This window comes from Nannospalax galili, unplaced genomic scaffold (assembly GCF_000622305.1).
Source record: "Nannospalax galili isolate Female #2095 unplaced genomic scaffold, S.galili_v1.0 scaffold146, whole genome shotgun sequence".
Taxonomy (NCBI): domain Eukaryota; kingdom Metazoa; phylum Chordata; class Mammalia; order Rodentia; family Spalacidae; genus Nannospalax; species Nannospalax galili.
Window position 1 is genome coordinate 9412242 of NW_008357929.1, and position 23859 is coordinate 9436100.

The 23859-nt window shown below is 43.6% G+C and overlaps 1 protein-coding gene and 1 pseudogene across 2 annotated transcripts in view; both read right to left on the reverse strand.

Annotated features, from left to right (window-relative positions):
* Window positions 1–12625: 12625 nt before the first annotated feature.
* On the reverse strand, window positions 12626–14347 carry LOC103752177 (annotated as a pseudogene). The gene has a single exon (XR_608057.3). The product of XR_608057.3 is annotated as an elongation factor 1-alpha 1 pseudogene (transcript).
* A 1868-nt stretch (window positions 14348–16215) lies between these two features.
* The window catches only part of LOC103752179 (arachidonate 15-lipoxygenase), a 19456-nt gene continuing 11812 nt past the window's right edge, over window positions 16216–23859 (reverse strand). The window contains 10 exon segments of the mRNA XM_008855885.1: window positions 16216–16334; window positions 16480–16651; window positions 16746–16832; window positions 18292–18367; window positions 18369–18521; window positions 19783–19907; window positions 21045–21205; window positions 21382–21485; window positions 21637–21759; window positions 21835–21916. Of these exon segments, the coding sequence (XP_008854107.1) occupies window positions 16216–16334; window positions 16480–16651; window positions 16746–16832; window positions 18292–18367; window positions 18369–18521; window positions 19783–19907; window positions 21045–21205; window positions 21382–21485; window positions 21637–21759; window positions 21835–21916 (1202 nt within the window).

The window sequence follows — 23859 nt, forward strand, 5'->3', positions numbered from 1 at the left end:
TCTGTACAGCAAAAGAAAGAACCAGGGAAATGAAGAGAAAACTGACAGAGTGAGAGAAAATCTTCACCAGTGACACATCTGACAGAGGTTTAACACCCAGAATGTATAAAGAACTCAAACAACAAAGAATCAAGAAAACAAATGACCCAATTAAAAGATTGGCTAAAGATCTAAACAGAAAGTTCTCAAAAGAAGAAATAAAGATGACTAAGAAACATCTTTTAAAGTGTTCAACATCATTAGCAATTAGGGAAATGCAAATTAAAACCATCTTAAGATTTTGTCTTACCCCACTCAGACTGGCTAGGATCAAGAGAACAAATGATTCCAAATGCAGGTGAGGATGTGGAAAAAGGGGAACGCTCATTCACTGCTGGTGGGATTGCAAACTTGTACAACCCCTGTGGAAAGCAGTGTGGAGAACATTTAAAAAACTAAAAATTAACCTACCATATGACCCAGTTATACCACTCCTTGGCATGTACCCAAAGGACTCATCCTATTGCAGAGACACTTGTACAACCATGTTTGTTGCTGCTCTTTTCACAATAGCTAAGAGATTGAAGCAACCTAAGTGTCCCTCAACTAATGAGTAGATAATGAAAATGTAGTACATTTACACAATGTAATTTTATGCAGTGATAAAGATGAAATAATGAAAATTTCAGGTAAATGGATGGGTCTAGAAACTGTTATACTAAGTGAAGTAAAACAGACTTATAAAAACAAATAACATATGTTCTCCCTCATTTTTGAATCCTAGCACCAAATCCTTATATGTGAGCATATATCCTGATGCAACTGCAGGAACCAGGAAAATGGAAAGTAACCAGGGAGGTAAAGGGAAAGAAGGAACCCGAGAGAGAATAGTAGGAGACAGGTATTACTAAGGGAGAAATGTATAAAATAGGGGTATTTAAATGTGAGGGGGAAAGAGAGAGCTATATAAGGAACTATGGGGATAGAGGGAAAGAAGGAGCTCAAGAGAGGTGAGACCAGAGCAGAAAGGAATTATCAAGGGAGAAATGGTGACAATGAGGGCACTTTAAATATGGGAGGGTATAGAGGAGTATAAGACAGTGAGAGAGGGAGAGGAGAGATTAAAAAAAAAAATGCCTAAACCAGGCGTGGTGGCACACGCCTTTAATCCCAGCACTCAGGAGGCAGAGGCAGACAGATATCTGTGAGTTCAAGGCCAGCCTGTTCTACATAGTGAGTTCCAGGACAGCTGGGGCTACAGGGAGACCCTGTCTCAAAAAGACCAAAAAAAAATGCCTAGCTAGCATAAAAAAAACAGAGGGAATTGTATTAGTCCAAAAACCTACTGAAAAAAATACACATACAATATCCCTACATGAGTCCAAGTGTATAGCTGAAGGCTACATAGCAAGAAACAGTGCCAGACAGGAGACACCTTCCTTTGAGTTGTTGGCCAGGGTAGTCCAAGAGATTCCCAAAATTACACAGGCTATTGCCACAACCCTTGATGGCCCCCCAGAACTTGAAGGTAATACCCTATTTCTGAAGACAGGACATACTTTGGATACAGGATTTGGAGCAATGGAGCTAGAACTGACCTGGAAGCCACCTCCCCTGAAGGCTAGCTCTCATAGCTTGGAAAGCACTGTGCAAGATGGTAAGGGAGAGTATCAATCAATAGTCCAACCCCAGCTTCAAGACCTGAAAACCACATCAATGACCCGCACAGCAAATGACATTAGTGCAGCAGTGGCACTTTTATCTTGGAGGCAATCAACCACTACCTAATTGGACTTAAAACCCACTCAATGGGAGGAAACTCATGTGTGGTACTATAAATCTAGCCAAATATACATAGCTGGAGAAGTCACAGTCCTTAGAGAAAACACCAAGGCTGTCACATTCCAAAGCAAATATAATTTCTTACTATGTGCAAAATATGGATCTTTAAATTACAGACAGCTATCCCAGTCACCACCTGTCAAAGAAGCTTCTTTTTAAACAGACACACACAGAGTGTCTGTGAATTGCCCAAGCATAAGTGGCACATCTAGGATTCAACCTCTACACCTGTAGTTTGTTTCTCCATTGCTATAACAAAAATACTCTGACCACTACCAACTTGGGGAAGAAAATGTCTATTCAGTTTACATCTCCCGGGTCACAGTTCATCAGGGAGCCCAAGGTAGGAAGTCAGGGCAGGAACCTGGAGGCAGGAACTGGCACTCAGGCCATGGAGGAATGCTGCTTACTGCCTTGCTGCCCTGGACCATGCTCAGCCTGCTTTCTTATACAACACAGGCCCACCTGCCCAAGGGTGGCACCACCCACAGTGGGCTAGGCCCTCCCACATCACTCAACAATTAAGAAAATTCCCCCAGAGACATAGCCGCAGCTGGTCCAATGGAGACAATTCCCCAGTTGAGGCTTCCTCAAGCCAGGTAGGTCTGTTAAGTTGACACTAAAACTATCCAGCAAAACACCTAAGGCTCATAGAACATAGAACAAGGGATAAAGAGAACACTGACCCATCTTTCAATTCTCATCAATGAAGCTCCCTTATGCAATAGAGGACCAGGAACACAAAAGGTCACAAATGGCCAAAACATAGAGAATAATAGTCTACAGAATGTGGGTCCTTGGACAGGACTTCTATATTAAAATCCACCCACCCAGGGCTCAAGGACTATTGCAGAAGACAGGATGGAAAAATTGTAGGGGCCAGGGAGGAGGTGCATGACTATATGGAAACAGGGTCCTACAGACTCCTGGGACCCTTCTTATATGAACCTACAGCAATGGTACCAGCATGCACAAGACCCTTGAAAACTGAAGCAGACAAAAACTCAGCACAGAACTGTGGAAATGGATATCAGGCCCCAATATTAGTCAAAGGATTATTGGCAGCCTATTACTGCTGGGTGAAGAAGAGCTGATGTTCTTAAAGGGAGGGACCTCGATAAGATGATTAGATCTCAGTTAATGAACTTGCACTGAGGGATATGTGGGGACAGTGACTTGACTTGATAGGCCTTAACACAAATGACAGAAAGTATAAATTCCAGTGGGGAGACTATGGGAGGGTACCAATGGGGAAGGGGGTATAAAAAGGGCTAAGATATTCTGTATGAAATGCACAAAAAATTCAATCAAAAAATTTAAAAAATAAAATAAAAAGGTATCACAGCGTCACATGCCTGTAATCCCAACACTTGGGAGATGGAGACAGCAAATCCCTGGAGCTAGATGGCCAGACAGCTAGCTAAATCAATGAGTTCCAGGTTCAGTAAAAGACCTAGTCTCAAGATAAAAAGTGAAGAATGACTGAGGAAGACCCCTGACACTGATACTGTTGATGTCTGGCATCCATATGTGCACATGCACACAGACTAACATGTACACACACATACAACATACACACACATAACAGGTCCCAGTATATGTAACATGTCAAGTTTTTTCTTGTAATGACAAGAAAGTTTTTCAAAACACAGGACAACCAAAATAAATGACAAAATAAGCAACTTATAGGCTCACTAGCTCTGCATATCTTCAAAACTGTATAATTTGAACTATTGGAGCCAGTTGACATTCAAATGTGCATGACTATGTAGCAATTCTCAGAAACCATTGTATGCTATGGCTTAACAATACAATTATACTCAATTATACTTAATTATACTCAGATCCTATCTTTCTAACTCTGATAGCCAAGGACTTTCTCACTCTTTACTCAAGATTTATCTTAAATACAACAGAAAAGAGCATATTAATGACATATTTCAAAGAGTCACTCCATTAATGCTTTACCAAGAAAATGCTCAGCTCCATCAGGGCCTTAGTGACTCACAGGTGCTTTTCAGCTGCTGCTTAAACTATAATCGAAGCTATAATAAACCCAAGAACTTAGTGAACAGGGACAAATTGGGCTTTCTTTATAGATTCTGCAAGTACTGTTTAGTGATCCAGTTCCCCAACCGAGGGATTCCCAGAGCTCTCCTTACTGTTCCCAGCAGGGCACCCTCACAGCACATCTGTGGGACCTAAGAATTCCGATGGGACTGATGGTCGTGTTCAGAGAACTGAAATTAAATGCACTCTTCAGAATTCTTCTACAGGAGAAGACCGAACTAAACTTGAACAACCCACACTGAGCTTCTCAAACTGCAACCTATGATAAAAGTCATGGGCTTTGCTCAAATTTTGCTTTTCTCGGTCTTAGTCCACCTCTGTCTAAAGCAAGGGTATTAATACCCATCCCTGTGGCTGGAATAAATGCCATGAAGCTGATGGCTTAAAACTCACCTTCTTCAGTCTATGGGGGTATTTTAAATCTTTTAGGATTTAAAAGCATAACATCTCAATATCATGACTGCTTCATGATCTCTAACCATCTATTATTTACATTTATTTGCTCATTTTTCTTTAGATTGATCCACCAAATGATCTGGAAAAAATGATATATGAAAATACTAAACATTTAAAAATGAGTTTGTAGTTTAGGAAACACATCTTTTTTAAAATGTCCTGGGCAAGCACTGAAATGTGCATTTTTTTTTATCTTTTTGGGAAGATAGGGTCTCCCTGTAGCCACAACTCACTATGTAGCCCAGGCTTCCTTGATCTCATAGAGCTCCACATGCCTCTGCCTTTTGAGTGCTGGGATTAAAGATGTGTGCTACCACCCCCTACTGGAATCTGTTTTTCTGAGAGGGGTTTCCTGCCCCTCCGATGGCAGTACCATTGAGGTCAAATGTGCACTGGGCATGACACAGGTGCACTTACATACATGCAGGCAATACACTCATACACGTAAATAAAAATAATAATGAATAGAATATATAAAAGGAAATGACATATTTATTAGTTAATTGACATATAACAATTTTATGTACATACAGGGTATAATTCAATGTGATTTTTTAATCTATGTGTATATTGTGCAATGATCAAATTAGTGTGATTAGCATGTCTACCACTTTAGGCATTTGCCATTTATTTCTGGTGACAGTATTCAAGATTCCCTCTTTTGCTACTTGAATAACAGTGTGTGAGAGTTAACCATCTTCATGCAATAGACCCATATCTTTCAAATTAGCTCTTTTGAAAGTGAAAGGCTTCAACTCAGTTGAGGGTAAAACTGAAATATACTCTAACTGGAAGGCAATGACTTATTTACCTGTTCACGTTGAATTAAACATCCAGTGAAAGAGGGAGGATGACTCCATTGGTGACAGTATCTCCCCTGTGACATCATGTAAACAGGACTTTAGCACCGTGTCTGCCTTCTTGGGCTTCCCCTCATGGGGCTGTCACTCTCCAGCTAGACTAAGAATAGTCCATCTGTGCCTGACTGACAGCCATGGCCAGAGCTAAAGGGCTTCACAGGAAGATGCATTTGTAACATAAATCCAAGACATACTTGAGAAGCATGGGCTGTATGTCACGTTAATCACCTAAGAACAGGTGTCCACTGTGTGTTTGTTTCATTCCCTATCATCTCCTCTCAAAGAAATAGATTGCAATTATTTCAGACACTTTCATTTCCAAATGGACATACTGAAAGATTTAAGCATTTTCTTCTCTAAAGAACATCTTTGTGGGCCCCAATGCTTAGACCTTTACTCCCCTAACAATGAAGAAAAGTGTGTGTGTGTGTGTGTGTGTGTGTGTGTGTGTGTGTGTGTGCGTGCATGCGTGCATGCGTGTATGTGTTGATGGGGACAGAACCAGGCTTTGTGTGTGCTATACAAGCATTCTCCCACTGAACTACAAGCCCAGCCCATGGTTTCTTAAGACACAGTTTCCCAATGTATCTCAAGGAGACGTGAAATTTGCCATGAAGCCGAGGCTTTGAACTTGAGATCCTGCTGCCTCAGCCTCCTGAGTGCTGGAATTGCAAGTCTGTGCCAGCACACCCAGCTAAAGGATTTTAGGGTTTGGTTTAGTTTGGAGTGTTTTTTGCTGGTTTTAGTTTATTTTGTTTTGATTTGGTCTGGTACAGGAGATGAAACCCACAGCCTTCTACTGGGTAGGCAAGCTCTCTGGCACTGAACTATATTCCTACTGAGGAAAGCTTTTCTAAATACATGGAATAAGCTTTAACCTCAAAAGCAATTAAATAAGCCCTTTAAAAATGCACAAAAATCTATTTTAAAACCTAAATAAGAATGTATGCTAGTTTCTGTGTTGCTATGACAAAATACCTGACATAAACAACTTAAAAACAAAAAATATATTTTTGGTTCATGGTCTCAAAAGGTTCAGCCCCTGGTTGGCCATCTTTACTGTTCCAGGCTATGGTGAGGCCGAGCACCATGGGAGAGGATGTAGAGGAACAATGTCAGTCACTCACAGCACATAGGAAACAGGGAAACTGAAGGGGTCAAGGCAAGATCCTACCCCCAAGGACACACTCCCAAAGACCCACGTCCTCTAGCTAGACCTTACCTCCTAAAGCTTCCAGCACCCCCCAAAATAACCCCACTAGCTGAGGACCAAACTTTCAGCCCATGAGCTTGTGGGGGACAGTTCATATTCAAACCACAACACAATCACTACTAAGTAAGGAAAATGAAAATATTGACATGTTTTCTCGGAAGTAAATTAATTGCATAACACCTAATATTTACTGAATATCATCATTTAATCAGTCCTAAAGTATGTCTATCAACATTTTAGATATTTCTTCTAGACTTTATTCATTTTTTCTTTCCTTTTTTAATGTAGTCCAGGCTAGCCTCAAACTCACATGTAACTAAGACAGTACTTGAACTTTAGATCCTCCTGCCTCCACCTACCACCAAGTGCTGGGATTACAGACATAGGCATTCACCACCATGCCAGGCTAAATAATATAATATACATTATATTATTTATTATATATATTATGCTATCCCCCTCCCTCCACCTTTTCAGTACTGGAAGTTGAAGCTGGTGCTACAGATGTATACCAGAAAAATGTTATACCAATTGAACTACATCTCCATCTCTCAGTCTTGATCTTTCATAGCTTTAAGTAACATAATGGTTTCTCTGTCTTCATGGAGACTTATCTCTTGGGGCTCCAAGCTGACCTGGTTTCGATCTAGACCCGCTATGGATCTGCCAGCCTGGAATTCACCTTCACCACTAGGCTGGAAATCCCCTTCAACACTTTCTAGAACTTTCTCTGAGTCCCTGTTCCCACTTATTCTTTATCCAACAACTATTTATTAAACATTTACTTTGTACCAGGTACCGTTCTGGGGACTAATGTTATATCTTTTGTGACCACAACAGGAGTGGAAATTACCTTCATTGAAAAGAAATATAGACTATTACAAAGTTCCACACTGGTCAAATGCAGGAAGTAAGTGTCTGTGAGATGCACAGCCAAAAGTGACACATCTACAATGCAACCTCCACACTTAAGGTTCAGAGAACTAGCAGAACAGGGGGCAGAGAGAATATTAATGCATCTCTCAACTCTCATCAACAAAGCTTCCTCATACAACAGACGATGAGTCGCCCAGAAAGCCTCAACTGCCCAAAGTGCAGAGAATAAGAGACTGCAGAGTGCTTATCCCTGAATAGGACACCTATGTCAAACCTCTGCCACTCCAAGACTCAGAGATCATTGTGGAGGAGGTGGGGAAGAGTCTAAGAGCCAGAGATAGTAAGTGACCACACGGAAACAGAGTTTCCCAGACAGCTAGAAAGCTACTCACATGAATTTATAACCATGGTGACAGCATGCACAAGACCCATGCAAGTTCAATCCAGACAAAATCCCAGCATAGAAGTAGGGACATGAGTGAGAAGTTCCAACCTTAGCTGACTCACCATTGGCAACCGATAACTACTGGGAGAGGGAGAGCTGGTTTTCTTGAAGGATTTGATGCTAGATAGGTTAACTAGGCTTCAGTGGATAGACACACATTGGGGACACAAACTTGACTCAGTAGACCTTAGTATATGTGGCAGAGTACATGAAATCTGGCAAGGGTGCTACAAGAGGAGTGCATATAGGCAAGGGGGTCTAAATATGATTAAAATGTATGAAATTTGCAAAAATTCAGCAAAAAATACATTGGTGGAAACTCAGTTAAGCAAGTTACATCAAAGTAGAGCAAACTGCTATAGGTTTTAATTAATTTTATTTATTTGTATTTTCATGTGTATGAGTGTTTAGCCTGTATGTATGTAATTGCACCACATGTGTGCAATGCCCACTGAGGCCAGAAGAGGGCATCAGATTCCCCCCAGAACTGAAGTTACACATGCCTGTCAACCACCAGGTGCTGGGACTCAAAGCCAGGCCCCTGCTTTCAGCTTTTAGGTTGGTGGGACCTGCTGGTCTGTTTTAATAAAATCCAAAGGTTTTACCTAATAGTCACAAGGATGTTAGGTCAGACACCAGACACAAGGGGGGATGCAGGGTGAATAAATGACTATTAGGCAAACTAGGGGCAACCAAGGTAATTGTGGTCCTTATCTGTGATATTCCAACTCTCCTCTATTGCAAAGTTCTAATCAGCTGTGTAGACCTTTAACACAGGTGTGGCTTTTTTTCTGGAAACTTCAGTTCACATCATAAATCCAATACTTCTGAGGTTCAGCAAGAAGATTCTGAGTTACAGGCCAGCCTGGGCTACAAAACCCAACCTTGTCTCAAAAAAAAAGGTGGGGGAGGAGGGTAAACAGCATATAAAGGAAGGGGAGAGACAGGAAAGAAAAGGGAGATGAGAGCGGAAAATGGAAAGGGGAAAGGAAAACCAAACATCTTAACAAATACAAAAAATGTAATCAATATCTGTTCATGAAATTACTTTCACCTGACTAGTAGGACAACTGCCCTAAACTAATAAAACAAAAAAGCCTTTGCCAAAACCTACAACTAACTTATTAAGGACAAAAGACAAAATGTTTTTCCCTTCAAAATCTAGAACAAGGCAAAGATTTCACCCTTAATATTCCACACCAAATGTGCAAGAAAATTTAGCAAGAAGAAAAGCAAAGGTGTAGAGCTTGGGAAAGAATAAGTAGAACAGCCTTGTGGGGTGTTTAGGAAGTAATGTTGTTAAGCCAGAAGAAAGAACAAAGAAATGTACAATAACACAGGTGAGTCTCAAGTTCATTGTGCCAAGTGAAACAAACCAAAAGAGAGTATCCAGAGAGTATCCCACACACGTTCCGTGATCTTCAAGCCATTTCATAAAAAGAGAGCAGATTCTTGGCTGCCTGAGAATGGGAACAGAAAGAGGGATGTGTTGCAAAGGACACAGGATCCCCAGGAAGCTCGTTTGCTTGATACCATGATAGTTTGGCACATATATCCAAAACTAGTCAAAGAATACACTTTAAGTATTTACTGTACTTTAACTTTCATTCAATAAATTATATCAAAAAAAACTGTGGAAAATCTCTCAGAAGGAAACCTAAAGCTTCCTCTACACACTATTACAATCTGGACTGTGGTCAGCATCTTGTGGAGAGGACCATCCACAGAAAGAGAGCAAGCTTTCAAACTGGCCCAAACAAACACAACCACAGGAAAATGTCCATCAGCAAATTACCACCAGATTATTATAGCTATGGTGTTCAAGGACCTTGTCCTACTACTTAGAGTCATATATCAAAATTGTTAAGCAGGGGTTCCCTGGGACCTGAAAATTACTTCAGAAGTCCCCTTGAAGCCATGACCGGGAAGAGCTACTTTAGATTATATCACAAAACGCTAATTAATAGTGTCTTTTATTTATTTTTATTTTATGTGTATGAATGTTTTGCCTGCAAGCACACCACATGTCCTGCAATGCCCTCAGAGGCCAGAAGAGGTATCATATTCCCTGGAACTGGAGTTAAGGGTGGTCGTTAAGCACCATGTGGGTGCTGGGAACCAAACCAAAGTCCTCTACAAGAGCAGCCAGTGCTCTTAACCACTGAGCCATCTCTCCAGTTTCTAATCATGGGCCTTTTAATCAAAGGTAGTAATTTACATTTTACCCACTTTGGGGTTTGTGTGTTAGGCTTCCATTTTAAAAGCTTAAAATACTGAGTCCTTTCCCCAGCCAGCCTAAGGTTTTGGGTTCATTCTTTCCTTGTCCATGTCTGCTCCTATGGCAATCTAAGGCATCACCAACTGCAGTCAACTGTCTGCCTATTCCTTCCACACACCACCATGAGGTCCTATACTTAATATCCGTGACTGAGAGGTTGGCCTAGGAAGGAGCAAGCAGTAGGAGGCATTATACCCTGAGCTAACAAGTATGTTTTGACAGATAAAGACAAAAGTCTGGAGAATATGGGGGTTGGAGCAATGGATCAGCAGTTAAGAGCACAGGCTGCTCTTGCAGAGGACCCAGGTTAAATTCCCAGCACCCGTATGCAGCTAACAACAGCCCTTAACTCCAGTTCCAGGGGATCTGACACCCTCTTCTGACCTCCACAGGCATTGTATGACACAGGTACACTTACATACATGCAGACAACACACTCATACACACAAAAAAATTTTTTTAATCTAGAGAATATTTGACAGATTTTACTGAAGAGTACAAATAAAAACAGTTCGGGATGAAATTTTCTTCTTGGCAAATGTACACTTATTATTTGCTACTTTGTAATTGTTTACAAGAATCCCCTTATGCCATCCTGACAAAAGTTTATTATTATCTCCAAGGCTTCTCTACTCATAAATATGAGGCTATACTGGCTGTGATTCTTGGTGATTTGTCATAAGAAAGCATATTTGCTAAGCTGAACATGGTAGTACTCGCCTGTAATCCCAGTGCCTGAGAGGTTAAAGCAGAAAAATTGAAAGTTCAAGGCCAGCCTAGAGTTATATAATGAGACCCTGTCAAAGGGAGAGGGGAAGGAAAAAAGTATGAAAAATATACTTGTCCAGTTAGGCATGGTGGTGCACACCTCTGTGAGCTTGAGGCCAGCCTAAGTCTACATACTGAGCTCTAGGACAGCTGTGGGTACAGGGAGACCCTGACTCAAAAAAGACCAAAAAGAAGAAAAAAAAGAAAAATATATTTATCATACTATGTCTTTGGCAAGAAATTAAGTTTCCACATTTAAAAGTAATGTAGCTTACAATCCACGGTCTTGCCATGACTCTGAAACTTCACTAAAGGGGCCTGACCTCGTGTGTTAGACAGCATTCTGGCCAAGCCTCTGGGTTTTCTCCCTGTAGGTCAATTTGTAATAGACCTAAAGGTCTGGAAGATTCATTTCCAAAAGCAATGAGATTTGAGACTTTTCTCTGTTGGAGAGTGAGGAGAAAATCTGTCGAAGTGTATAAGCACCCAACAAGGATCTAAGAATGACATAGTGGCCCCAAGTGAAGGGACTGGGAAATAGTGTTCCTGTGGCTTTAAACACATGCTTGGTGATTGAAGCAGGCAGATTTCTGTGAGCTCGAGGTCAGTCTGGTCTACACAGGGAGTTCCAGGCCAGCTGGGACTACAGGGAGACCCAGTCTCAATATATAGATTTTGAATTAAGTTGAACTTTGAGCATTTATGCCTGGAGAGCCTTTGTCTCATGAGAAAGTTTATGCAAGAATGCTTGCTGAGGAGATATCTCCAGAATGCGGGTGCTCCCCTAGTTTCTCGGGAGACATGCTAACCTCCCAAGAAGACTTACTATGGAGATAATGTTGTCTTGCTCATTTTATTTTTCTGAATTGTTATAGTCAAGCCATATTATTATTATTATTCGGTTCTGTAAATGTTTGACTGTGGTTCCCACGAGTAAGTGAATAAAAACGGGGCTGGAGAGATGGCTCAGCGTTAAGAACACCGACTGTTCTTGCAGAAGACCCGGGTTTGAATCCCAGCACCTTCATGGCATCTAAGAACTGTCTGATTAACGCCAGTTCCAGGGGATCCGACAGCCTCTTCTGTCTTCCCCGGGCATTGCACGACATGGGTACAGTTACCTAACATGCAGGTGATACATGCATACACATAAAGTAAAAATAATAAATAAAGTATTTTAAAAGAAAGAGAGAATAAAAACAGAGCTGCTGGGACTGTTGGTGTGTGAAGGAGCCGTATGAGTCTCCTGGTTATTTACGCAGTTCCATGGTAATCCATTCAGGTCTGATGGCTTCCCCCTGGTGGCCACAACCAAGAAGGATTTGGCCTCTGAGGATCAGAACACAGCCTCAAAGAAGGCTCAGGCTCCAGAGAGACAGAGGCCTCCAAGAAAAAGGGTATGGTTTCTGAGGAGAGAGGGCCAGTAGGAGGGGCCTCTGGGGAGCTCTGCCCCCAAGGAGAAGCCAGCACTTCCATGGAGGTCAAGACCACCTACTTTCCTGGCACTGTGATCCTCACAGGGCTTCACTCCTAGGTCCAGCCCCCATATCACCGCACCACTCGCCAATTACCACTTCAGTTCTGTGGAAACTGCAGCATCCTCTCCTGACGCTACAGATCTTCCTAGATGCCAACTTTACACAATGCTGACCCCCTCAACCCTATTCTTCCTTCAAGAATTGGACCAAGGGCTGAAGATAGAGCTCAGTGCTAGAGGCTCTGCCTGGTATGCTGGAGTCCTGGGTTCCATCCCTAGCAATACACACACATACACACACACACACACACACACACACACACACACACAAAACTGCCAGACCAAGTATCACCCACATGTCTTTTTTTTTCTCATTAAACTTGTTTTAATGGGTCTCAAAATTCTGTGACAGATTTTTGGTCAAGTTGTTTCCATTAAAAAGTACTGATTTTAAAAACTAATAACTTAAAACTGCCACACACAAAAAAAAATGGTCCACAAAACATTCTCCTTTCCTTCTGAAGGTTTTACGATGCACTGTTTTCGTTACCCAGTCTTTTACTATTAAACTTAAATGGCCAAGTGAGACAAGCAGTTCTGAGACCGTTCTTCCACCACTGATTAAGACTGGGTGGCAGGTATTAGGGATAATATTCATTTAGCCTTCTGAGCTTTCTGGGCAGACTTGGTGACCTTGCCAGCTCCAGCAGCCTTCTTGTCCACAGTTTTGATGACACCCACAGCAACTGTGTGCCTCATGTCACGAACAGCAAAACGACCCAAAGGAGGATAATCAGAGAACACACATGGGCTTGCCTGGACCCATGTCAACAATGGCTGCATTCACCAGATTTCAAGAATTTAGGACCACCTTCCAGCTTCTTCCCAGAATGGCGATCAATCTTTTCTTTAACCTCAGCGAACTTGCAAGCTATGTGAGCTGTGTGACAACCCAGCACAGGGGCATAGCCAGCACTAATTTGGCCTGGATGGTTCAGGATAATCACCTGAGCAGTGAAGCCAGCTGCTTCCATTGGTGGGTCGTTTTTGCTGTCACCAGCAACATTTCCACGTCGAACATCTTTGACAGACATGTTCTTTACATCGAAGCCTACATTGTCCCCAGGAAGAGCTTCACTCAAAGCCTCATGGTGCATTTCAACAGACTTGACTTCAGTTGTAACATTGACTGGAGCAAAGGTAACCACCATGCCAGGTTTGAGGACACCGGTCTCCACTCTGCCCACAGGGACAGTACCAATACCACCAATTTTATAGACATCCTGGAGGGGCAGTCGCAGAGGCTTGTCAGTTGGACGAGTTGGTGGTAGGATACAGGCCAAAGCTTCCAGCAGTGTGGTTCCACTGGCACTGCCATCCTTATGAGTGACCTTCCATCCCTTGAACCAAAGCATGTTGGCACTTGGCTCCAGCACGTTGTACCCATTCCAGCCAGAAATTGGCACAAATGCTACTGTGTCAGGGTTGTAGCCAATTTTCTTAGTGTAGGTGCTGACTTCCTTAACAATTTCCTTGTATCTTTTCTGGCTGTAGGGTGGCTCAGTGGAATCCATTTTGTTGACACCAACAATTAGCTGTTTCATACCCAGTGTGTAAGCCAGAAGGGCATGCTCATGGGTTTGCCTGTTCTTGGAGATACCAGCTTCAAATTCACCAACACCAGCAGCAACAATCAGGACAGCACAGTCAGCCTGAGATGTGCCTGTAATCATGTTTTTGATAAAGTCTCAGTGTCCTGGGGCATCAATGATAGTTACATAGTATTTGCTGATCTCAAATTTCCACAGGGAGATGTCAATAGTGATACCATGCTCACGCTCAGCTTTAAGTTTGTCCAAAACCCAGGCATACTTGAATGAGTCTTTTCCCATCTCAGCAGCCTCCTTCTCAAATTTTTCAATGGTTCGTTTGTCGATTCCACCACATTTGTAGATCAGGTGACCGGTAGTGGTTGACTTGCCTGAATCTACGTGTCCAATGACCACGATGTTGATATGAGTCTTTTCCTTTCCCATTTTGGCTTCGAGTTAGCAATGGTTTTCACAACCCCTGTGTTCTGAAGGCAAACCCGTTGTGAAAAAGCACCCATATGTCTTTTATAGAACTAAGATCAGGGACAATAAAATCTTTGATTTTATTATAAAAGAAACACTCAGGACTTATGTACGCTGCTAGTTTGTTTTTTAATACTTTATTACTTTTATTTTATGTGTATGAGTGTATTGCCTGCAGAGGTCAGAAGAGGGCATTGGATTTCCCTGGAACTGGAGGTATGAACAGCTGTTAGCCACTATGTGGGTGCTGAGAATCAAACCTAGGTCCTCTGCAAGAGCAGCCAGTGCTTTTAACTGCTGAGCCATCTCTCTAGACCCACTAGTTTGTTTTTAAATACCCACAGATTATCATCATATAAAGGAAGTAAACTCCCAAGTTTATTCTTCCAAAAATCTTAGTTGGAGGCAGAGGTAGATTTTATTGAATCCAAGTTGTACTAAGACAACTATGTGATTTTCTAGAATTGGTCCTATTAATGATATTAGTTTGGAGCTTCCCAGTTGGTAAACTGCAAACAACCTATAGACATGGCTCCCTCAAGCTGAAGTCTTGAAAGCAAGTATCTCCAACCAGGAACATTTTTAAGAAATTTAACCAGTTTCTCGCCATTTACCATTTTTAAGTGATTCATGAAATGAAAATCTTGAGAGTCCAAATATTTTGGCAATTGCTTTGTGCTAAATCTTATCCAGAGAACACAAAATAATGTAGATGCTCTAGAATTTTTTCCAATATTTTTAAACTAATTTGATCCATGTTAATTTCTACCATTAATCCAAAATGTCTTTTTGTTATTAAACTCAAATTAGGATTAAAATCTATTTAGTTCATACAAGAAGTAGGTTTTATAACACTGTTGTAGTTTTGAAAGACTTCCTCAACATGGTTGTTAGTTGCCTTCTGAAAGAGGTGAATGATGGGAAAAGGACAGAGGAGGACACAGCACACCTAGCAATGATCAGGAATGTGAATCAAGAGACGTGAGCGCTACAGAGGAGAACAAGGGAGGTGAGAGGTAACAGCAACTCTTGGGAAGTTGTGGAAGTTGGCCTGAGAGTGGTTGGTGAGGGAACAGGGGAGTTCTACTGGGAAGGTCCCAGTCAGAGGGGTGCTGGTGCCTGCTCACATAAGAACATGATGTAATGTCTCAATAGTGTGGTAAGCTCGTTGGCAGCACAAAGATAGCTACAATGGGGACTTTTACATCACAGAAATGGGCAGATGCTACAGGCCCTATGAGCAGGGCTCGTGGGGGGGGGGTGTGCACCTGTGTGGTATATATACATTCCATATGGGTGAATATACCTATGTACATGTGTGCAGGCAAGAGGATGACACCAACTGTCTCCCTCCATTGCCCTCCACGTTATTTTTCTTTTTTCGGTCTTTTTGGGACAGGGTCTTCCTATTGCCCCAGCTGGCCTGGAACTCACTGTGACCAGGCCTGCCTCTCTCTCCTGAGTGCTGGGACCCATACCTGGCCACCTTATTTTCTGAGAGAGGGTCTCCCTCTGAAACTGATGCCTGGGTGGGTTGGCCAATAAGCAGTAGGGATCTGCCTATCTCCCTCACAGACGCATCACATGACTGTTATTGTTCTTCTTACATGGGTGGTGGGGATGCAAACTCAGGTCTTCACACTTCAGCAGAAAGCCCTTTGCAAGCTGAGCCATCCTCCTGGGTCCCGCAAGGTCTTGTTCTAGGGCCTAGTATTGAGCGTTTACGAGCACTATTCCCACTACATCTAGGAAAGCCTTTAGAGTTAGTTTTCATAGGGATTGAAAATGTTTCTGGAAGATTCCACAGAAGTAAACGGGATTCTGGGGAAATCGTGTAACATGTGTCCTAGTTCATACACCAGGGCCTCCTATTACCTCAGTCCTGGGCACCTTGCAGCCCAATCTCAGTGATCTCTCGACACCAGTTCTGCAGCTCATGGTCATCTCTCACAGCCACGTCTGTCTTGTAGTAGAGACTTAACATTCCTGACACAACATACCAGGCAAAGGTCGGGGCAAAAAAGCTCCTTGACCATAGGGCCAGGTCAGTGTGTCCACCCCTAACCAAAGCACAGACCTCCTGCTCTCCTGGCCTTCTCCACCCAAACTGGCACACACATTTTCCCTGCAGTCCTGCCTGATTCATTGGTGACTTCCCAGAGCCACAGTGCATCTTGGGCATAGAAGCAAGACTCCATACCCAGGAGCCCCTGCTCACCCAAGTCATCAGGGAGACCGAGTGAGCTATAGGTCAGAAAGGCTGAAGCTTATTTGAGCAGATACAGGTGGCCTCCTCCACCTGTGCTCATCATCTAAGGAACAAGAACAGGCAGATTCAGGCAACAAGCTACCCTGAAACTAGAGCCAGAGATGAGAGTGAACCCAGAACTCCTTCTGTCCTCATACCTGGTTGAAAACTCCATTCTCGGAGATCAGCCCATTCCTGGCCCGGACATTAATTTCCATGGTGTAGAGCAGGTGAGGAATTAGAAACTAAAGAGAAGAGCAAGGACAGATGAGTGAGAAGAGATCTGTGCTGGGTTGATAAAGAGGAAAAGCAGAAATGTCCCAGAAGCATGGGAGAGGGGCTGGAGAGCTAGCTCAGCAGTTAAGATCATTGGTTGTTCTTGCAGAAGACCTGGGTTTGAATCCCAGAACCCACATGGCAGCTAACAACTATCCATAACCCCAATTCCAGGGTATCCAACAGCCTCTTCTGTCCTCCGCGGGTATTGTACGACACAGGTGCACTTACCTACATGCAGGCAATACACGCATACACATAAAACAAAAATAATAAATAAAATATTTAAAATAATAAAAATTTAAAAAAGCATGGGTGAGTGGCTCGGAGACCTCGTCCCTGAGAGTTGGCTGCTGATTTCAACTGCCCCAGGTTCCACAGACCATCTGCTTACTGATCATCCATTTATGATCACTGCTTTCGTTCTCTGTATTCTCTCTTCAAAGGAGTCTTCTCTTTTCAATTTTTTTACATTTATTTTATACATCTGAGTATTTTGCCTGATGTATGTAAGTGCACCATGAGCATGCAATGCCCACGGAGGCTAGAAGAGGGAGTCAGATTCCCTGGACCTGGAGTTATAGATGGTTGTTAACAGCTCTCTATGAGTGATGAGAACCAAACCCGGGTCCTCTGTAAGAGCAGCCAGTGCTCTTAACCACTGAGCCATCTCTCCAACCCCTAAAGGAGTCTTTCATGATCACCCAAACTAAACCTGGCCTCACATCACTCTTCTCTGATTCTGATTCTCTGCACTGTACTAACCACAGCCAGTATGTTGCAAGACAGTCCGTATTGACTTTTCACTCTTACTGGAGGTGAAAATCTCAAAAGATCAGATGTCACCACAGACATCTAAAATGGTTCTATATTGAGGCACCTAATACCCATTTTTGTTTGTTTATTTGTTTGTTGACACAGGGTTTCCCTATAGCACCAGCTAGCCTAGAACTCCGCATGTAGACCAGGCTGCCCTCAGTCTCACTAAGATCCTCCTGCCTCTGCCTCCCAAATGCTGGGATCACCACCACTCTAGGCCCCAATATCTGTTTTTACTGGATGAACCCTTTACAATAATGGACTGTAGTAAACCAAGATACTCTCCTTGATCTAGTTTACTGTGTTAGAACTCTTCACAGACTACTGTGAAGAGTCTCGTGTTATTTGCATGATTGGATAGACTCTATAGTCATTTGCATCGACTAATTATATTGTATGAATATCTGTGATTTATGCATAAAAAGAATAAATTCTTTTCATCTTTTCCCCCAGGAACAATCACTACCCATTAGGAAGTGATATGATCGTAGAAAATGTAGAAGAGACCACCTCACACTGCCTTGAGCTCTTGTCTTCATTAATGAGTTCTTCCTAAACCCTAAGATACCACAGAGGGATCCTCCAGAGGCAGAAATGTGTCGAGGGCACAGAGAGCAGGCAGAAAACAGGGTGTACTGATGGAAGGCACCTCATGGTAGCCGCAGCAATGACCTCCGCCATTGCTCAGAAGAAGAGACTGCAGCTCATGAAGCTGGAAGTCAGAGCTACGGACCCAGCACTTGGCTAGGAACCAGACCACTGGGGGATCTGTGGGCATGAAAATCGGTGGTGGGGTGGACCCAGTTTTGGGCAGTTCAAGCTGGAGCAAAACAAGAATGTGAAGAAAGAGTTAGATGAGGGCTGGGTGTGGCGGCACATGCCAATTAATACCAGCACTCTGGAGGCAGAAGCAAGTGGATCTCTGTGAGACTGAGCCAGCCTGGTCTACATAGTAAGTTCCAGGCTGGCTGGGGCTACAGGGAGACCCTGTGTCAAAAGGGAAAAACAAAACAAACAAGCAAGAAACCAAAGAATTCAATAAGGAACTGCGTGCGAGGGGCCGTCATCCCTGTTTCCTGCATATGTCAGCTCTCCCTTTCTGCTCCAACTCTGCTTGGCTTCCCCCATCTTACTCTACCAGCCGCCACTCCTGCCCTTTCTCTCCCACCCATTCGCTGGGGCCTGCTAACTCGCAGGCCTGGGTTCCTCTGCAGTCAGAATTGCTACCACTTCCTGCTGCGGCCTCCACTGCCCATTTCATTCCCCTCAGTGTGAACAAGATTCACCACCAGATGTCCTCCATCCCTCACTTGTGCACAGATACCCTCTCCCTGATCTAGCAGCACCACCCCTACACAAGGCTAACTTCCAGGTCTCAGCAGCCCAGGAGAGGAATGTATAACTCCCCATTGCCTCAAAATTCACAAGATTGCCTGGACATCTTTCCCTCTTAATTTGTCCTGTTTCTGCAGATGTCTCCCTGACTCTCTCTTCCTGTCTCTTTGGGTCTGACCAGTTGATCTCCCTCTGCTCTCCCACCATCCTTCTCCAACCCTCCAGCTACTGTACACCTGGGTGCCCCTTACTCCTGTAGCCTTAGCACCATGCCCTAAACCCTGCATCAGTAACTCCCATCTTCTGTCCATCCTGACATAATTGCCTAGGGTGCCCACAGCACCTCTCACCATGGCCTTTCCCAGCTCTCTACAGTCTTCCTCCTGAGCTCAACCTAGCTAATCCTGTCATGTCAGTTCAGTCTAACTGTTCTTTGAGATTCTCCTGACTTCTCATCATCAACTTCTCTGTCTAGCCCATCTTGCCTTAGGGGTAGGCCCCTCCCATCTTCCTGACCCTCCTCCAAGGATCCACCTCTATCCTAGGCTTTGAAGCTTACACAGATTCATCCAGTCTCTCCCTCCAGCAAGACTGCAAATCCCTTTAGATCAAAGACCATCTATCCCCTTTTCATGTCTCTTCGGCACCTCTGTGTGGTGCTATTGCAGAGTGTGTAATTAGTGAACTTGGACAAAGAGCTCATCTGAGAAGAACACTACTGGGGTACAGAAGTCCTGGGTCCTCTCACCTGGATGGCCATGAGTAAGTTTCCCAATGGGCTGCAGCTTGAGCATGACCAGAGGAGCAGCTAGGTACTATGGGCTACAAGGGATGACACTGGCCTTGATCCCATCCAGAATGGAGAAATCAGCTTCAAACAGAGTGCCTCCCTGCATGGGGGGAAGAGCTAGGGCTGCTCTTCTTCCCATGGCAGCTAACAACTGTCCATAACTCCCGTTCCAGGGGATCCAACAGCCTCTTCTGTCCTCCCCGGGCACTGCATGACACGGGTGCACTTACCTACATGCAGGTAATACACGTGTACACATAAAATAAAAATCATAAATAAATTTTTTTTACAAAAGAGTCTTCTTGCCGGGTGTGGTGGTGCACGCCTGTAGTCCCAGCACTTGGGAGGCAGAGGCAGGTGGATCTCTGTGAGTTCAAGTCTAGCCTGGTCTACATAGTGAGTTCCAGGACAGCTGGGGCTACAGGGAGACCCTGTCTCAAAAACACCAAAAAAAAAAAAAAAAAAAGAGTCTTCTTCCCACCCTGATTCCTCCACAAAGAGAGAAAAGAAGGGAAATTACTTGTCTCTGTCAGCTGCTATACACCAGGTGTTCTATTTACCTCACATGAGTCTTTTCTTTTTTTACATTTTAAATTATATTTATTTATTTGGAGTTTGTGTGCACACTTGCCTCAACATGCGTGTAATGTCAGAGGACAATTTGTGGGAGCTGGTTCTCACCTTTGACATGTAGGTCCTGAGGATCCAACTCAGGTCATTAGTCTTGGCAGCAAGTGCCTCTACCCACTAAGCCATCTCAACATTCCAACCACACATAATTCCTATACATGCCATTTTAATTAACTGCGTTTGCAGAAGAGGAAACATCAGAGAATGGAATATCTTGTCTAAAATCACAGAGCATACAAATAGCAGAACCAAATTTCAGTCAGTCTAGTCCCACAAATATTTTTTTAACAATTGTGCTATGTCGACTCCTGATTAACAGCCACACTCCTCTGACCCTGATCCCCTATTCCGCAAATTTCCAAACTTTTACTTAGTCTCTATGACCATCCTACCTAATACCACAGCACTCTACAATGCACTTTCCTCCTGTAGTGGGGAAACCATGGAGCTGCATGTCTCCGGGGGAGGGGAGAGATCTCAGGATGTCTCCTGTAGGATCCCTTCCCAACAATCAGCAGCAAGTTGACTCCACAGTGTACCCTAGTGCAGTACAGTTGACACCAACACCACTTCCCTCTTGGCCTCCCTAGGGCTCTGGTGTTCATACCTTGAGCTCCTTCAACAGCTGGGCCTGCACCTCCTCCATCCCCAGAGGGAACACCAGGCAGGCAGGAAGGCAAGTGGACTACCTCAGCAGCATGGGGTTGGCACCATTGAGAAACTGATACCCAAAGAAAGCATCCTCCTTCCAGGAATCTCTAACCCACTCTAGGGATGGGAGGCGAGTGCATCTGAGATTCAAGTTCCTGGTCCCTTCCAACCCCCACACCAAACCATCCCTACTTGATGGACCCCAAGCCTCTGGTCTCCCAGCTCAGTTCTCTCAATCCCCCTGCATTGGGAAGATCTGGGGGTAAGAGTCACTTTTAAGTATGGGAACTGACCAGCCATCTTGGTGTGGCCTCTCTTGAAAACCCAGTTGAAATTATCTAGTTTCTTCCAACTTGTCACAACATTCAGAGGAAAGCTGACAACAGTATCCACTGCCCTTCAGGGAAGAAAGAGACAAAGGGTTTGACAGTTAACCTTAAACTCAAACATCACAATCATAAGTGCCTGTCGTGGACTGGCCCACAAGCCCATTGGCCTCCACTAGATAGACCAGCCTCCCTCTCACACATCATCCGCCTTGTTCTCACCCCACAACCAGCAAAGTATCAAATTCAACTCATTTGTCCTCCCGAAATCACTTATCTACAGGGAGGTCAGATAAACTGGTCCCTGCCACATTCAGGATTAAGCCATCCTTCCAGTTGCCCCACCTATGGGGCAGAAATGTTATCAGGCACTGGCACTGCAGAAGCAGCTCACTGTGGGGTCACCTGGGTCAGTCTAACCTGTACAGATTCCTTCTCTGTTCCAGCTCTTCCTCTCTATGTTTCTTGAACAGGACTTGAATATCTTCAATTACTGTGCAGCCTAGAAGTATGGAAGGGGTGCTGTGGGACATCTAGTGAGGGTGTCTCTCCTGTTCCTAACAGGTGTGCCTCTTGACTCAGACCTGGCTGGCCCCTGCGCCTGCATCTTTATGTCCCTCCCCCAGCCTCAATGATATCTGGACCAGGTCTAGAAACTCTCTTCTTTGACAACTCACTTTAAAAAAAAAATACCATAGCTCTTACAGTCTTTCTGCCCTCTCTTCCACAATGGTCCCTGAGCCATGGGTGAGTGGGGTTTGATATAGGAGTCCTATCCAGGGACTGGCACTCTGTAGTCTCTTATTCTGTAAAACTTAGCCAGAGTTTGTGCATGAACAAAAGGAAACAGAGACTTTCAGGCCATTGGAAACTTTGCTCATATGAACTTGCAGCAATGTTGGTAGCATGTACAAGACCCATGCCAACTCAATCAGACAAAAACCTAGCATAGAATGGTGAAATGAGCACCAAATCCCAGCCCTAGCCAAGGAACTATTGGCAAATGATTACTGTGGGGTAGGGAGAGTAGATCTTCTTTAAGAAAATGACTCCAGGAGGGTGGGTTCTGACCTCCACCCGTGTAGTGACTCTGATCTCACCAGACCTCCAGAGAGTGCCAAATTCTGCCCTCCCTAAGGCCTCCCTCTGGCAGAGGGCCTGAGAATGCAGGGGACTGCCTGAGAGCCCCCAGATCCTGCCTCCACATGGTAGTGAGAGCCTCCTAATTGTGCTATACCTATCCCCCTACCTGGGATTTTGTGAGGCCCCTCCCAAGGCCCCAGGGCAGATCTGGCTTTGGTAGGCTAAGGCTGAGATCCTAGCAGACAGCCTGAGAGGGTGGGTATCAACCTCCATTGGTATAGCAGCTTGGATCTCAGCAGACCACCAGAGAGTGCTGAGTTCTGGCCTCCCTCTAGCATAGGGGTTGAGAATGCAGGGGACTGCCTGAGAGCACCCAGATCCTGCCTCCACATGGTAAAGGAAGCCTGAGTGTACCTGATGGGAACCTGAATTGGGCTTCTGTGAGTACTCCTGAATAGCTGATCTGAAGCCATCAGTTCCCTCCAAATTAAACCTAAGAGAACCTGAACCCTGTACCAACCAGCTTTACATAACCAATAAAGAAAAGATCTAGGCACCCCAATAATACAAACAGAAGCATAATTCAACTTAATTCTCATGTCAGAATCATAAACAACAAAAGAAATACACATGCCAAAATCACAACAAAATAATAATAAAATGGAAAGCCAAAACACTGTGTCCCCACCAAACCCCACCAATCCTGTAGAAGGGTTCTACAAGGAGAACCCCCTAGAGATAACTCAGGACACTAAATTTAAAAGAACAATCATAAACATGATCAAGGAATTCAACAAATTTAAAGAACACATGAGCAAACAAATCAAAGAGATAAAAGAAGACAGGGATAAACTGCTGAATGAATTTACAAAAGAGATAGAAACATTGAAGAAAACTCAGGCAGAAATGAAGAAGGAAGTGCAAAACTCAATAAGCCAACTTGAAACAACAGGGGAAAGCTTCACTGCTAGAATGAATGAAATGGAAAACAGAATATCAATACTGGAGGATGAAGTTGAAGAACTGGACCATTCAAGCAAACATTATGGAAAATTTTTAAAAACACAGGAATGGAATACACAAGAGATGTGGGATACCATGAAAAGACCAAACCTACAGATCACAGGAATAGAGGAAGGAGAAGAATTTCAGATTAATGGTATTGATCAGATCTTCAACAGGACTGTAGAAGAGAATTCCCCAAAATTAAGGAAAGACATCCCCATACAAATACAGGAAGCACATAGAACACCAAATAGACAGGATCAGAAAAGAAACTCCCCACAATATATCATAGTATAAACACTAAATGTGCAGAACAAAGAGAGGATACTGAAAGCAGTAAAAGATAAACAAGTGACA